At 41.7% G+C, this 16,913-nt stretch overlaps 1 protein-coding gene across 1 annotated transcript in view; it reads left to right on the top strand.

Annotated features, from left to right (window-relative positions):
• SCN11A (sodium voltage-gated channel alpha subunit 11) overlaps nucleotides 1-16,913 on the top strand; it is a 141,026-nt gene that overhangs the window by 23,904 nt on the left and 100,209 nt on the right. Inside the window, exons 5-7 of the mRNA XM_007945722.2 lie at nucleotides 1,979-2,073; nucleotides 12,768-12,947; nucleotides 13,688-13,754. Coding sequence (XP_007943913.2) covers nucleotides 1,979-2,073; nucleotides 12,768-12,947; nucleotides 13,688-13,754 — 342 coding nt within the window. The remainder of the gene's footprint in view (nucleotides 1-1,978; nucleotides 2,074-12,767; nucleotides 12,948-13,687; nucleotides 13,755-16,913) is intronic.

Genomic DNA, 16,913 nt, shown 5'->3' with positions numbered 1-16,913 from the left:
GATACAAAAATTGTGACAATAGGAAAGCAAAAACAAAAACCAGACAAGGTTCTCAACCCCTTTCTTAGCATCATGTTGATGCTATAACAAAAATACCACAAATGGATGACTCTAAAGAATAGAAATTTATTTTCTCACAGCTCTGGAGGCTAGAAGTTCAGATTCAGGGCATGGCCCTAAGGGAGGTCCTTCTTTGTCTATTTCAGCATCCAGTAGCTGCTGACAGTCCTTGATGTTCCTTGTCAGCTGTGTGTGTCTCTGTGTCTATTTTGCTCTTTTTATAATTCAGATGTGATTAGATTTAGGACCAACCCCACTCTGGTATGATGCAATTAACATAACAAAAGAGACTCCTGTTTCCAAAACAGGGTCATATTTACAGGTACAGGGAATAGGATTTCTACCTATTTTGGGGAAAACAAGTCAATCCCTAACACCTCTTAAGCTCACATTCCAGAGGGGAAGATGGGAGCTCTGGTGGTATAGTGCCTAAGGCATTTGACTGCTAACCAGAAGGCTGGTGGTTCAAACACACCAGCTACCCCTCGGAGGGAAGACTAGACAATCTCCTTCCATAGTGATAGCACCTCAGAAACCCAAGGAGGGGTTGCTATGAGTCGGATCCGACTCGATGGCAGTGAGTTTGGTTTGGTATCACTATATAGCATACACCCATTGCCATCAGTTAAGTGTGATACATAGTGACCTGGTGGCACAACGGTTAGGCACTTGGCTGAGAATTGAAAAGTTGGTAGTTTGAACCCACCCAATGGCTCTTTAGGAGGAAGACCTGGCAATCTGCTCCCATAAAGATTATAGCCTAGAAACTCTATGGGACCATTCTCTGTCACATCAGATTGTTGTGAGTCCAAATTGACCCAATGGCACCTAATAATAACAGCACAATTATAGTGAATGTTAGGATGTGGAATGTATATAAATTCAGAACAGGTAGGATAAACCAAGGCGTCTTAAAAGTCTCTGTCAACAAAGTCACAAAGAGTTTCTCTCATGTTTTCTTCTAGAAGATTTTTAGTTTTGGCTCTTATGTACAAATCGATGGTCTGTTTTGATTTGGTTATTGCATATGATGTGCGTTAAGGATTGAAGGTCTTCCTGAAGGAGAGGATATCAGTTTAACATCTGAAGACAAGACAGGGTCAGCAAGATAAAAAGGGAGAACAGAGTTCCAGAAAGAAGGAAGAGCATGTTTAATGATCCTGTTGCCAGTGCAACAATAATAAATCTAACATTACTTAATGTGTGCCAGATATTGTGTTATGCACTTTGCATAATATTTTCCTATTTAATATTCTCAAAAGCTCTTTGAAGTAGGTCTATTAATTTCAGCATCCAGTAGCTGCTGACAGTCCTTGGTGTTCCTTGTCTTTCAGAGTTTTGCATTTGAAGTTCAATGGCTGGGTGTTCTTGTTGTTGAGAAACAGTGCAGTGCAGCAGGTAAGAGTGTAGGCTCTGAAGTCAGATCACTGGCGTTCACTTCTAGGCTTGGCTTCCCAGTGGCTAGAAGACCATGGAGAAGTACGCTGATGCTTGGAACATGGCAGCCAGTCAGTAATGTTTGGATTGGTTTCTATTATCCATGGCTGTAGCTACAATAGCATGGAATTATTTCAAGGAATTTTCATCTAGGTCCAAGTATAAGGATTAGCTAAGAGCAGGATTCTATGCAGTCCACAGCAGTGGAGAATGTTATTGCCAGATCTTGAGATTAAGGTAAGTCTGGGAAGATGAGGCTGCAGATTTTGCCTGGATGGATGCAGGAACAGCAAGGACTGTCAGCAGCTACTGGATGTTGAAATTAATAATACCTACTTCAATGAGCTTTTGTGAATATTAAATAGGAAAACATATGTGAAGTGCATAACACAAGTACATCTTTACTTGTAGCCTTTGTGAAGATGTGCAGTGCAGCTGCAGGACTGAGCAAGCCCAAGTTCTCCCTGTGTTTGTCTTGTAGATTTGCGTCATATTATCCAAAAAACGGCATCAGCCTGTCATCCTTGCGAACCTTTCGAGTGTTCAGAGCTTTGAAAGCAATTTCAGTAGTTTCAGGTAAGTCACTGCAACTTTCAACACTGGCTCCCAGCTGGAGAAAATGTCCTTTTATGTTGAAATTTTAAAAAATATCATCATGGGAAACAAAAACACACCCCACTTCGCACATTTATTTGATTGTTCAGTGAGTATTATTGAGCACCTCATATGCCCAGGTATTGTACTGGCTGCTTGGGATATATCGGTGAACAAAAAGACCAAGATTCCTGTGCTCGTGGAGTTTATGTTCCAGGTGGAGGGTTAGGAGACAGACACTAATCAATAACTATAATAAATATAAGCAAATTATGTTTCATGTTAGCAAGTGATATATACTATGGAAAAGAAAAAGGAAAAGTAGCCAACATAAGAGTATTGGAAGTCCCAGGGGTTGGGGGAAGTAAGTTGCAATTTTCAATAGAATGGAGTGGTCAGGATAGGTGTCATTGAAAAGGTGAGAGCAGGTATATGAGAAAGAGTGTTCTGAGCGTAGGAAATAGTCCATGCAAGAGAAATAGGAAGGGTGCTGGATCAGAGGAAGCAAGGTGCCAGGTGGTTGCAGTGCGATCACAGAGGTAAGGGGAGGCTTGTAGGCAATGGGAGGACTTGGGCTTGATTCTGAGAGAAATGAGAGCCATGCAAGTGTTTTGAGTATAGGAGCTTCATGTTTTAAAAGGTTCAGCCTGGCTGTTGTATGGAGAATAGAATGTAGGGGAGCCAGGGTAGAAGGAAGAAGACCAGGTAGTGTGATGGCTGCCATGGAAAAAGTCTACTGAAATCTCCTGCTGTGGATTGCTTAGTTGACTGATGGTCCTAGCTGGATCCATACCACATTCATGCTCATGCTAAGGCTTTATTTCCCCCTCTTGGCAGGAGTACTAGTGCAGACCTATTCCCACAGGATGCCAGACTCTTGTAATAGGGAAGTTTGGCCCAGATGCTCCCCACTGACCTGGCTGAGACTCTCTTACACATGCACAGTAGTCTGAGACTTTCCTATCCAATCTCTCCTTTCCCTCTCTCTTTTCTCAGATGTCAGGTCTGCACTGCAGTCTGAAGTCTCTCCCTGCACACTCCCACTCCCTCCTCTTTACTTTTCAAAGCCCGCAACAAATCTCTTGCACATCTGTGAAAATGGTGTGGGAGTTAGTTCCTGGCCTCCTCTTTACAAGAGGGGAGGAGGATAAAGATTAACATCAACAGCCCAAGGCTGAATCCTATCAGGGGAAGTCAGACATGCTTCATGCTTCCACCTTCTACCTTTTTTGCCAATTCTGACAGTAACGGTCCCTCCCACAGCACTCTATTTCTCTGCTGGGTTTGATAATTTGTTGCAATGGCCACAGAGACCTCACAGACAATACTCACAATTATGGGGTTTATTAGGGAAGTAGGCTACAATTCAGGATCAGAAATGACTCAGGATACAGTTCTCAATCAAGACAGCATTTTCTCAGCAGTTCCTGAAGGCAGTTCTCTCTCTGGCCCTCGGCCTCTCAGCCCTTTGGCCTCTGTCCTGCTTGGGCAAGTGTTACAAAGCTCTTTTAGCTCTGCCAATAGAGGCATCACACTGCACCATAAGTCTGCTTGAAGGCGCTCAGCTTTCTTGCTCTATGGGTCCAGAAGCCCACTGCACTCTCTCCTGCTGGGTCTTTTGCCAGGTCCCCTGTTGACTGTCCTAGTCTTCTGTCCTGCTGCTATTTCTCTGCTGCTGCTTCTCACCATCCTTCACTGTCCCAGTGAAGTGCTGCAACTCTTTCTCTGTCTCCTGGGTTGAGGAGGTTCAGTGCCGGGATTTTAGTCCAAAGGATGGATCTACCCTGGCTCTTCTTTCTTTCTTTTTTTTTTTAAATTTTTTTTTATTTTAAGAGTTTGTTTTACATTCAACATTACGTGTACAGTTAGTTTCACTCCCCATTTACCATCCCCAACACTAACCCAGTCTCCTCCCCTCCCTACCCAGTAACCTTTTCCCATGTCCCTCATAGTTACGCACTCCTGTGTGTCCTGCGAATGTTGCCCCTCTGGTGCCCCATGGTCAATTGCTCCAAGGGATGCATTTCCATAGAGTATTGGGTATGTCACCCTGGGTTGAGTGGTCTGCATGTACATCTTGTTTATTATTGGGCTAAGAGCCAGCCCCTGGGAGTGAGCTTTATTCCAGGCCCAGAATGTATCCCAGGACCATAGTATTGGGGGTCTCACCAGACTCCGTCTGACCAGTAATTCTGGTCATTATTGTGTTTTTTGATTTTGTTCCATGTTTTTCCTCCCAGTCTATCCAGGATCTCCAGATTTGATCCTTTCCTGAGTGGTTGGCATTGGTAGCCAGGCACCCTCTAGTTCTTCTGGTCTCAAGGGCCATCATGTCCTAGGGCTGATTGCTTCCAAATGCCTTTTTTTTTTTTTTTTTTACACTCTTCTTTGCTTCCAATGATAGGAAACCATTAGCTGCATCTTAGATGGCCACTTGAAAGCTTTTAAGACCCTGGTTGCTACTCACCAATGTTGGATGAGGAACAAGACTTTTATGTATTTTGTTGTGCCAATTGAGTCTGGTGTCCCCCGATACTATGGTCCTGGGTCAGTAGATCCATTGGATCTCTCTCCCACAGTATCTGGCCGTCTGTGAGGGATTACTCTATGTCTGTCTTCTGTTGTTTCTGTAAGGAATGCAGTGATTTTGTATCACTGGTATCTGTGCAAGATTAGCCGACTCTGAATCTATCCTTGGTCTAGAGTATACTTCTGTTCACTAACCCCCATCTGATCTTCTCATATGTTTATGTATTTATGTATAGCCTGGTGTTTGGTGTTAATCTAATGAAGGATTGTGGATTCAATGGTTGGTATTAGCATCTGTCATCTATATATTATGTGTACAATTTGATGTCCTTCCTTTTCCTAATGCCATCACAGTGGTCCCAGACTCTTTCTATACCATCCCTTCCCTTACTCATGCCAGCGTGTGGCCCCCAACTAGCCCGAAATTAATCCCTCCCCATCCCTCCCCACCCCAGTAATTTACAAAGTGAGTTCCCTTTCTCAAGCAAACTCTTCTTTGTCTTTTTACAGTAATGGGCTCACACAGTATTTGTCTTTCTGTGATTGGACTTATTTCACTCAGCATAATGTCCTCCAGGCTCATCCATGTTGTGAGATGATTCGCATATCCTTCATTGTTCTTTAATGTAGCATAGTATTCCATTGTGTGAATGTACCATAATTTGATTATCCATTCATCCATTGATGGGCATTTAGGTTGTTTCCATCTCTTTGCTATAGTGAATTGTGCTGCAGTGAACATAGGCGTGCATGTGTCTGTTCGTGTGCTGCCTGTCACCTCTTTAGGATATATTCCTAGTAATGGAGTTGCTGGGTCAAATGGTATTTCTATTTTCAGATTTTTAAGGAAATGCCATACTGTTTGCCACAATGGTTGTACCATTTTACATCCCACAAGCAGTGCACAAGAGTTCCAATCTCTCCACAACCTCACCAGCATTTGTTATTTTCTGTCCTGTTGAACTTTGTTATTATTGCTGGGGTGAGATGATATGCCTAAGGCATTTGACTGCTAACTAGAAGGTTGGTGGTTCAAACCCACCAGCCACTCCTTGTAAGGAAGGTTGGGCAATCTACTTCTGTAGTGATACCACCTTGGAAACCCAAGGAGGGGTCGCTATGAGTCAGGTTTGACTCAACAGCATGTAACAACAACAACAACTAAAGATCGCAAGCATTTCCTCATGTATTTGTTGGCTGCCAGCATATCATCTTTAGTCAAGTGTCTGTTCAAGTCTTTTGCCCATTTTTGAATTGGGCTGTTTGTCTTTTTGGTGTTGAAATGTTGAAGTTTTCTATAGATTTTGGAGATAAGTCCTTTGTCAGATATGTCATTGTTGTTGTTGTTGTTATGTGCCGTCGAGTTGGCCCCGACTCATAGCGACCCCTCCTTGGGTTTCCGAGGCAGTATCACTACGGAAGTAGGATTGCCCAACCTTCCTTCCGGGGAGTGGCTGGTGGGTTTGAACCGTCAGCCGTCTGGTTAGCAGACAAGTGTCTTAGCCACTATGCTATGTCATAGGCAAATATTTTCTCCCAATCCATAGTTTCTCTTTTACCCTTTTGATGAAGTCTTTCAATGCTCATAAGAATTTAATTTTTAAAAGGTCCCAGTCATCTAGATTCTCTTCTACCTCCTGTGCATTCTGGGTTATGTTTGATAATCTATTTATGTTATAAATTAGGGCTCCTAAATTTCCCCCTATTTTATCTTTGATGAATTTTATAGTTTTGGGTTTTACATTTAAGTCTTTGATCCAGCTTGAGTTTGTTTTTGTGTATGGGGTGAGGTATGAGTCTTGTTTCATTTTTCTGCAAGTGGGTATCCAGTTTTGCCAGCATCATTTGTTAAAGAGGATATCTCTTCCCCATTTAATGGGTTTTGGACCTTTGTGAGAGATCAGCTGTCCATAGATGGATGGGTCTATTTCTGGACTTCTGATTCTGTTTCATTGGTCTATCATTGTACCAATACCATGCTGTTTTGACTATTGTGGCTGTATAGTAGGTTTTAAGATCTGGGAGTGTGAGACCTTCCACTTTGTTCTTCTTCTTCAGAGTGCTCTGCTTATCCAAGGTCTCTTTCCTTTCCCTATGAAGTTAATAATGGGTTTTTCCATGTGCTTAAAAATTTTGTTGGTATCTGGATCAGGATTGCATTAAATGTGTATATTGCTTTACGTAGTATGGACATTTTCATAATATTGAGTCTATCTATCCATGAACAAGGCAGGTTCTTCCATTTATCAAGAGCCCTTGTTGTCTCTTGTAGCAGTGTTTTATAGTTTTCTTTGTATAGGTCTTTTGTGTCTCTGGTATGTTCCTAGATGTTTTATCTTTCTAGTAGCTATTGTAAATTGTATTATTTCCCTTATTATCTTTATCAGAGGTCTCTGTTGGTGTAGAGGAATCCAACTTATTTTTGTATGTTGACCTTGTATCCTGCCACTTTGCTGAACCTCTATTATTTCCAGTAATTTTTTTTGTTGAGTCTCTTGGGTTCTCTATGTACAGGATCATATAATCCACAAATAGAGATAGTTTTACTTCCTCTTTGCCAATTTGTATGCCTTTTATTTCTCTTTCTTGCTTTATTGCCCTGGCCAGGACTTCCAATACAATGTTAAATAGAAGTGGTGATAGAGGGCATCCCTATTTGGTTCTCATTCATAAGGGGAATGCTTGAGTCTTTCTCCACTAATAATGATGCTGGCCGTTGGCTTTGCATATATGCCTTTTATTATGTTGAGGAATTTTGCTTCTATCCCTATTTTGCTGAGAGTTCTGAAAAGAAATGGGTGTTGAATTTTATCAAATGCCTTTTCTGCATCGATTGATATAATCATATGTTTCTTTTCTTTTGTTTTGTTTATGTGGTGGATTACATTGATTGTTTTTCTGATGTTGAACCACCCTTGCATACCTGGTATGAATCCCACTTGGCCAGGATGTTTTGTTTTGTTTTTTTGATATGTTGTTGGATTCTGTTGGCTAGGATTTTGTTGAAGATTTTTGTATCTATGTTCATGAAGGATATTGGTCTGTAGTTTTCCTTTTTAGTGGTGTCTTTCCCTGGTTTTGGTATTAGTGGTATGTTTGCTTCTAAAATGAGTTTGGGAGTATTTCATCTTTTTCTACATTCTGGAATAGCTTAAATAGTATAGGTGTCAACTCTTCCCTGAATATTTGGTAAAATTCTCCAGTGAAGCCATCAGGGCCAGGACTTTTCTTTGTGGGGAGTTGTTTTTTTTATGACCTGTTAAATTTCTTTTTTTGTTATTGGGCTGTTCAAATATTCTGTCTCTGAGTGGGATAGTTTAGGTAGGCCTTGTGATTCTAGAAACTTGTCCATCTCTTCTAGGTTCTCAAATCTGTTGGAGTACAGTTTTTCATAATATTCTGTCAGTATCTTTTTTTATTTCAGTTGGTTCTGTTGTGATGACACACTTTTTGTTTACTGTTCTTATAATTTGCATCTTCTCTTTCTTTTCTTTTGTTAGATTTGCGATGGTTTATCAATTTTCTTAACTTTTCAAAGAACCAGCTTTTTGTTTTGTGGATTTTCTCTATTGTTTTTTTCTTTTCTGTTTCATTTATTGCTGCTCTGATCTTTATTATTTCCTTACTTCTGAATACTGTAGGATTATTTTGTTGTTCTTTCTCTAGTTGTTGGAGTTGTTGAGTTAGAGTGTTGATTTTATTTCTTTCCACTTTTTTGATGTATGCATTTATTGCTATAAACTGACCTCTGAGTACTGCTTTTGCTGTGTCCCATACGTTTTGGTATTATGTATCTTCATTCTCATTTGTTTCTAGGAATTTTTTTTTATTTCACTTTTTATTTCTTCTATTACCCAGTAGTTTTTTCCTTGATTGGCTCTTCCTTCTTAATGGTAGTGAGATTTTCACACACATACCTCTTCCCACCTCTGACATGGCTCATTTTAGGCCTGTCAGAGGGCAAACTGACCAATGACCACATTAGTGTTTCATATGCCATATTTGCATGGCCCCACCCCACAAGGGTGACATGCATATTATTTACATTATTAGCACACTATCCAATCCCCTTGGTGTGCCACAAGCACCTCATATTTGAGTAGTCCTACCTTGTCATTTTGTAGGTGTTACAAAGACTGTGGATGGAAGGGCTATGTTAAGTAATTCACTGCACCATGACATCTAATTCTGTTTAGGTGTCAGCTTCTCAGAGAGCCCATACTGACATAGGAAGCTGATGAGATCACCAAGCGAGTGATATAGATGGAACTGAGACCCAGGGCACTCCAGTATTAGAAGCAAAAGGAGAAAAGGAAAAAACAGAAAAAGAGATAAGCAGGACCCACCAGTGTGGCCTCCTAGAAGCAGGTGAGGAAGATGATTTAGGAATATGACTTCCAGTTAATCAAATGAGATTATTATGGCCCATCTCTCTCCTCACCTTCTCATTTCCTCTCTCTTTATTAAAAGAAAGAAAGAAAGAAATCTTCCCACTAGGACTGCACTAAAGAATATATATATAGGTTTGACAGAGGATATTTCATGTGTATTTATATGTGCTGCACATATATCCATGACTATACTAGAGTATGTTGTTGTTGTTGTTGTTGTTATGTACCGTTAAGTCAGACCCAACCCATGGACCCCTCCTTGGGTTTCTGAGGCAGTATCACTACGGAAGTAGATTGCCCAACCTTCCTTCTGTGAAGTGACTGGTAGGTTTGAATTGCCAACCTTCTGGTTAGCAGTCAAGTGCCTTGGGCACTACGCTACCAGAATTCTTATACTAGAGTATACAGGAGGATAAAGTTATGAAAACATCTTAGCCAGAACCAAACACTTTGAGGGAATGATTTGCTGGGCCTGGGGCATCAGGACCATGGTCTCGAGGGACATCGAGGTCAATTGGCATAACATACTCCACAAAGACAATGTTCTACATCCTACTTTCGTATAGATCTTAAAAGCCTGTGAGTGTGCAGCTATTGGTCTCTCCCCATCCAGAACAAAGAAGAGTGAAGAGAATCAAAGACACATGGAAACAATTAGTCCAAAGGACTAATGGACCATGTAAACCCCAGCTTCCACAACTCTGAGACAAGAAATAGGTGGTGCCTGGTTACCACTATTGACTGCTCTGAAAGGAATCACATTAGAAGGTCCTGGATAGAGTGGGAGAGAAATGTGGACCAAAACTCAAAATCATGAACTTACCCCCAAGGCTCAACTTTCAGCCAAACAATAGACAGATCTATAAGGTGAACAGTAACACCAGGGATGTATGCAATCCCCAAAACAATCAACCCACATGAGATCAAAAGGGCAGCATTTGCTCAATGATAAACCCAGAAGGCTGACTGTTCAAACCAGAAGGGAGGTTGAGTAATCTACTTCCGTAGTGATACCATCTCAGAAACCCAAGGAAGAGTCGCTATGAGTCAGGTCCAACTCCACGGCACATAACAACAAGGCACAGAAAGCAGGAAGGGATAGGAAAGAAGGAGGAATGGTAATTATAAACATTGTGTTGTTGTGTGCCATCGAGTCGGACCCAACTCATAGCGACCCCTCCTTGGGTTTCCGAGGCAGTATCACTACGGAAGTAGATTGCCCCATCTTCCTTCCGAGGAGTGGCTGGTGGGTTTGAACTACCAGTCTTCTGGTTAGCAGTCAAGTGCTTTAGCCACTATGCTACCAGAGCTCCTAATTATAAACATAGGAAGTGGAAAGAGTGCTGTTACACTGTGGTGATGGTAATCAATGTCATGAATCAAAATGTGTATGAATTCTTAAATGGAAAGCCAATTTGTTCTGTAAACTTCCACCTAAATTACAATAAAAAGGAAAAAAACAATCTTCCCTTTCTGGAATTCATTCATCACCTCTTTGTCTTCCCTCCCTTTTTATTGTCTTCTGTCAAAGGCTTTGGCAGATCATGAAAAACTATAGGAATTATTTGGTTTTACTGATTACATACACTTAAACGCTATCATATATCCCCAATACCAAAACTCCAGGCAATTTACAGCCTTTCAAACAGAGAGAGTAGGTTATTTTTTCAAACTCCAGACAGTTGTGAATAATGATAAAGAAACTTTCAATCAGAAGAGACATTATGTAAAATTTTTCTCTCCTCCTTCTCTTCCTCGTTTGCAAGTAGGGCTTGTTCTCAGGTGAATTTAGGCATTTTCTACATGAGCTGAGTCTTTCATATTCCATACAGGTAAGAGAAATGTTCAGTTAGTCACTTAGTGTCAGTGGCTCCTTCATTTCTAAGAAGGTGAACATAGTCTCCATTTTGGTCCATGAAACACACCAAGAAAGCTGGATGTTTTTGGAAATAAGGGTGTGGATCTTCTACGGAACTATGTAAAAATTATTCAGAAATCACAACTATCTCCTATACCAATCTTTTTGCTTTCAAGTAGACTCAGGCCTCTTTTTATAGATTAAAATGTTGCCTGGATGAGATTGTAGTAACCTCTGGTTTGGGTGAAATTGTAGATTTAGAGAATCTCTTAGCTTGGCTTCAAAGCTCCTCCCCAACTGGCATCACATTTTTGCAGAAAGCCTTATTTCTTGGTGTACTTGCTTGCTAACGGAAAGACCAGCAGTTTGAACCCACTAGCCACTCCATGGAAGAAAAGACCTGGCAATTTGCTTTTGTAAAGATTTCAGCCTAGGAAACCCTATGGGACAGTTCTATCCTGTGCTATAGGATTGCTAGGAGTCAGAATGGACTTGATGTGACATCACCACCACCTTAACAAGATGTCATTGGACACTGCCACGTATTCTCATCTCTCTACTTACAAGTCTGCAATTCATGGTCTACACTGATGAGTTGAAATTTTGTCATTTAGTGTCATCTCACATATTACAATTCACATCTGGGAGCTTATCTCTCCAACTATCTTGAGAGCAGAGACAATGACTCCACAGTGTGAGGAAGCTGACGTGTTCTGGCTCCCCATCTGATTGTGCACATCTTTCCCCAATTTTTTGTTCAGTGATGGTGCTGTGCTAGTAGCTTGAAGTCAGCCATGGCGGGCGGGGGGGGAGTATGGAGAGTAATAACCCCATGGAATTCTGCAAAGAGGGAAACCTGCAAACTCTACAAATCAGAGCTTCTCCCCCACCCAGAGGGCTAAGTATTAAATATTTTCCAGTACACCACAAGAAGAAGTCCTTCTTATTTTGTAATTTAAGGAGCTCTCAGAAGGAAGTTTGAGCAATCTACTTCCGCAGTGATACTACCTCGGAAACCCAAGGAGGGGTCACTATGAGTCAGGTCCGACTCAAGGGCACATAACAACAACAACAACTGTTGTTGTGTAGCGAGTAAGGCACTTGGCTGCTAACCAGAAGTTCAGTGGTTCAAACTCACCAGCTGCTCCATGGGAGGAAGATGAGGCAATCTACTTCTGTAACGGTTTATAGCCTTGATAACCCAGTGGGGGTCACTATGAGTTAGAATTGACTCGATGACAGTGGGTTTTTTTTTGTTGTTGCTGTTGTAATTATTTTGCAACTGGAAGTCTGACAGTGTGCCATGGACATAGTAGATGCTTAGTAATATATCTTAAATGCATAGGGGGAAAAGACCCTATTATTACTAGTAAACTGAATTTTTATTCCCATGACATCTTCATTATTTAGGTTCAGATAAAATCCTCTTTCCTGCCCCAATCCTCCCAATTTATTTGTGCCACATAGCACCACATGTACCTTGATGGAAGTACAAAATGCTTAATATATTGGTCTAGTTCATTATGCACTATGGCCTCATTTCAGTCTTAATGCTGTGTGTGACCCCCAAATGTGGAGGTGCCTTCACAACTGTGATCAGAGTTACTCCACTTGTCCAGATGGCATGTTTCTCACTTGTTGCTCAGAGCACCCCTGTGCCAGATATAGGGCAAGGAAGAGGAGATTGATCTCAGAGTGGTTGACTGTTTTGATGACACACAGCTTCTAAGGCACAGAATTAGAATTAGAAGTCAGGGCATTAGAATTTTAGTTTAGGCTGGTTTCCAATTTCAGCTACCATCTAACAGCTATCTAGTTGCTACTATCTTGTCTCAGTCCCCTTGTCCAGTGGTGGTGATGGTGATGTGGCTTCTCCCTACATCTGTCATCCTCCTCAGGTCTAAAGGTCATTGTGGGAGCTCTGCTTCGCTCTGTGAAGAAGCTTGTTGATGTGATGATCCTGACCCTCTTTTGCCTGAGCATCTTCGCCCTGGTTGGTCAGCAGCTCTTCATGAGAAGTCTGAACCAGAAATGTGTCCACAAGGACTGTCTGAATTGCACATTTATTACAAATAAAGGTAAATACCTCACCTTTCACTCTTTGTTTTGTCACTGTACATGGTTAATTTTGATTTATGCCCACTCATACACTCTGCAGATCTGCAGAACAGAGTCCCTTAGGAACAAGGGATGACTTCATCAATCCAAGGCTCAGATGCAGACATATGTATTTGTTAGAGAGTTTCCTCCTTCTGTGAGTTTCCATGGAGAAGTAAAAGCTCAAAGCCACACCCACAAGGGTAGTGTCATCTCCTGTCCTTTCCCAATTAGATCTCTGCCACCTTCTTGGTCGTGTTTTGAGAAGTCTTCAGAATGCCAGATATTGGCCAAAGGGAACCAGCAATTTCCAGGCAACCTTCATCAAACATTTTCTCCAAGGATATCACTGTTTTCTGTGCCTCACCCTCTCCACACTGAGGTCAGCCCTACATATGTCTGAAATCTCATGCACCTACACTTGGTTTATGAGCTTCTCCTGAGCTGTATCTGTGTCCTACCCATGACGGTGGCCCCTGGTTCAGTATTCTGTATCAAAGACCAAAGTAGTGGTGGTGGTGATGTCACTGCCTTTTCCTCCCATTTCTCCCTTCCCCTGCTCCATTCCCTTTTCTCTTGCCCCTTTCTATTCCTCTCTAGACAACCACTTTGATCATTTTAGAGGATTCAGAACCATCTTTGTCAAACTTAATCTGGCATATTTGCTATTCTCTTTCCTTTCAGTGCTTTTGTATCTGAATGTATGACTTTCCTTTCTCAGACTATTGCTTTGAAAAGAAAGGTAACTCTGCTGAAGACAAAATGTGTGGCTTCTGGATCGGTAGCAGGTAACAAATTTATACTCTTCATTTGTCTTCAAAGTAGAACACCTCTCAACCTTTAGATAAGATATAGCAGTTTTCATCTAATGATATATGGAAATAGTGATGATAGTGCTCAAACAGTACTGATTATTTCTTATTTCTAAGCAAATGTGAGGAGCCCTGGTGGTGCAGTGATTAAAGCACTTGGATCCTATCCAAAAGGCCTGTGGTTCAAACCTACCAGCCACTCTGAGAGGGAAAGATATAGCAGTCTGCTTCCATAAATATTTATAGCCTTGGAAACCCTATGGGACATTTCTATTCTGTCCTATGGGGTTGCTCTGAGATGGAAATGACTCAACAGCAGTGGGTTTGGGTGTAACCAAGTTTAAACTAAAAAACTCATTGCTGTCAAGTTGGATCCAACTCATAGCGACCCCTCCTTGGGTTTCCGAGGCGGTATCACTACAGAAGTAGATTGCCCAACCTTCCTTCCAAGGAGTGGCTGATGGGTTTGAACCGCCAGCCTTCTGGTTAGCAGTCAAATGCCTTAAGCACTATGCCACCAGAGCTCCCTGCATTATTAAATTAAAAGTTATTTCTAAGTGTTAGAGCAGTTATGGTGAATTTGTAGCTTACAAGAAACCTTTTTAAGACTTAATGATATTTCAGCTTGATGGAGTAGATATTCAGGATTTTCAAAGATGAGTAAGGACTATATGACTGGGAGCCCCACACAGTGCTTATTTCCTGTTCAGTGACATTGTCCTGACATACAATCACTTGAGCTCACTTCTCTTTGCTGATCTGTTAACCACCACTGCCTTTAATTATGTACATGGAACATGTGCTTTGATCCATATACATCCCAATGGCTGGTAGATATATGGCTTTTGAGGGTTACTCCTCCTTTTAGGATATAAGTGCACTTTGTCAATTGAGAGATCCAGTTCAGTGAAAATTCAGATTAAGTTAATATGCTAGGCATTCTGATGAAATATACTACATTCAGTCCTCAATAACAAATAGTAATCAAGAGCTTACAGTTTATCAAGCTCTATATCAGGCCCAAGGAATGCAATTTTGAACAAGGCAGCACCTTTCTGTCAAAAGTGATGTCTTGTTGGGATGATCAAAAAACTAAACTCATTGCCTTCAAGGCCATTCCAACTCATAGCGACCCTATAGGACAGAGTAGATTTCCAAACCTATAGTCTTTATGAAAGCAGACTGCCACATCTTTTTCCCATGGAGCAGCTGGTGAGTTTGAACTGCTGACCTTTTGGTTAGCAGCCAAGTGCTTAACTGCTGCACCACCAAGGATCTTCTTCTCTGGTAGCATAGTGCCTAAGGCATTTGACCGCTAACCATCCACTGCTTGGAAGGGAGATTGGACAATCTATCTGTAGAGATATTGTCTCGGAAACCCGAGGAGGTATTGCTATGAGTTGAATCAACTTGACAGCAGTGAGTTTGGTTTTTTGTTTAAAAGCTAAAACAACAAAATAAAACAAAAAAGTGTGATTAGTGTTATGAGGGAATAGAAACATAACAGGGGATGTAACCCTGTCTGGAGAATTAGGGAAGACTTCTCTCATGCCAGCAGTGGTGGTCACAGGTTTTGTTGTTGTTATCTGCCATCGAGTCGGCCCTGACTCATAGCGACCCCTCCTTGGGTTTCTGAGGCAGTATCACTACAGAAGTAGGAATGCCCAACCTTCCTTCCGAGGAGTGGCTGGTGGGTTTGAACCACCAGCCTTCTGGTTAGCAGTCAAGTGCCTTAGGCACTATGCTACCAGGTCACAGGTTTAGGTTGGATCAAACTCGCAAGGCACAATAGACTTCAATCATTTAAGCTTTACTGAGCTTTCCAGTATGACACTTGAAAGGACACTCTGTGTATACAGGTGTGTTCATCTTAATGGGAGACCTAGCAGGTGCCAATATACAGTGCCTCTTGGCCCCTCACCCACACATGCATGGTTACTGGACAAAATCCAAGGTGTGTGCAGGCCACTTAGACACACAGGGTCAGCAGCCCTGGTTTCCAGCTGGTCTTTCATGTTGTTCCAGTCTAACTAAACTTGTGTGCCAGTCACAGCTTTCTCAGTATCAGGTGCAATCCCAAAGCCCAGAAGTTTTATAGTCAACAAACTCCTAGTACTCAGTATTCCACATTTATCATAACTCAGTAGTTTCTAAGGACATGGCACTCTGAGAAGGCAGACCGAAAGTCATCTTCCCAGACTGGCCTAGGTCGGTTCAGAAACCAGGTGTGACTTCCATCCTCTGCTCACTGCTTACTTTCCTGAGGATTCAGTTACCAGTAACTTTAACTCAGGTCTGAAGTATGAGTAGGAGATTTATGTAGGTGAGGAAACAGAGAAAATAATTCCAGAGAAAAGGAACAGTAAGGGTGAAGGCCTAAGTGCATGAGGCATGAAGGGGGTGATGAGAAGTCCAGTGTATGTTGGGGCAGGAGAGGAGGCAGGACAAGGAGACACTGGTTGACTGTGCAGGTCCTGGTAGCCCATCATGCCAAGAATTTTGACCTTGATCATAGAGGAAATAGGAAATGTGGAAATGAGTTCGTGCAAGGGAATGACCTGAACAAATCAGAGTTTTTAAAAATCACTATGGCTGCTGTGTAGGGGCTCTGGTGGTACAGTGGTTTAAGCATTCAGTTGCTAACCAACAGGTCAGTGGTTTGAACCCACCAGCCACTCTGCAGGAGAAAGATGAAGCAATATGCTTCTTTACAGCCTTGGAAACCCTATGGGGGAAGTTCTGCTATGTCCTTTAGGGTTGCTATGAGTTGGAATTGACTCGATGGCAGTAGTCATGGCTCCTATGTGGAGAATGGATGGATAGAGTGAATCAGGAAACTGTGTAGGAGCCTATGTTCGCACAGGTGAGAGTTATGAAACTATACAGTGAATATGAAGAAAAATGGGTGGATGAATTCCAAAGATATTTAAGAGATGGAAAGAACAAGACTAACAGACTGAAGAAAGGTGTTGATGTGAATATTTGGGTGCAAATATGTGTGTAAGAGTTATATATGGGAATGTATAGACATTTCTTTTGTTTCTGGTTGAGCAACTGATGATGCCATTTGCTGAAGTGGAACACTGGAGGAGGGGCAAGATTGAGAGACGGTTGATCACCTGCATATGGTGATGA

Source organism: Orycteropus afer, unplaced genomic scaffold, assembly GCF_000298275.1.
Source record: "Orycteropus afer afer isolate SDZICR_OR568_19922 unplaced genomic scaffold, OryAfe1.0 scaffold00142, whole genome shotgun sequence".
Classification (NCBI taxonomy): domain Eukaryota; kingdom Metazoa; phylum Chordata; class Mammalia; order Tubulidentata; family Orycteropodidae; genus Orycteropus; species Orycteropus afer.
Note: the sequence above shows the minus strand (reverse complement) of the source record. Positions and strands in the feature narration are given on the sequence as shown.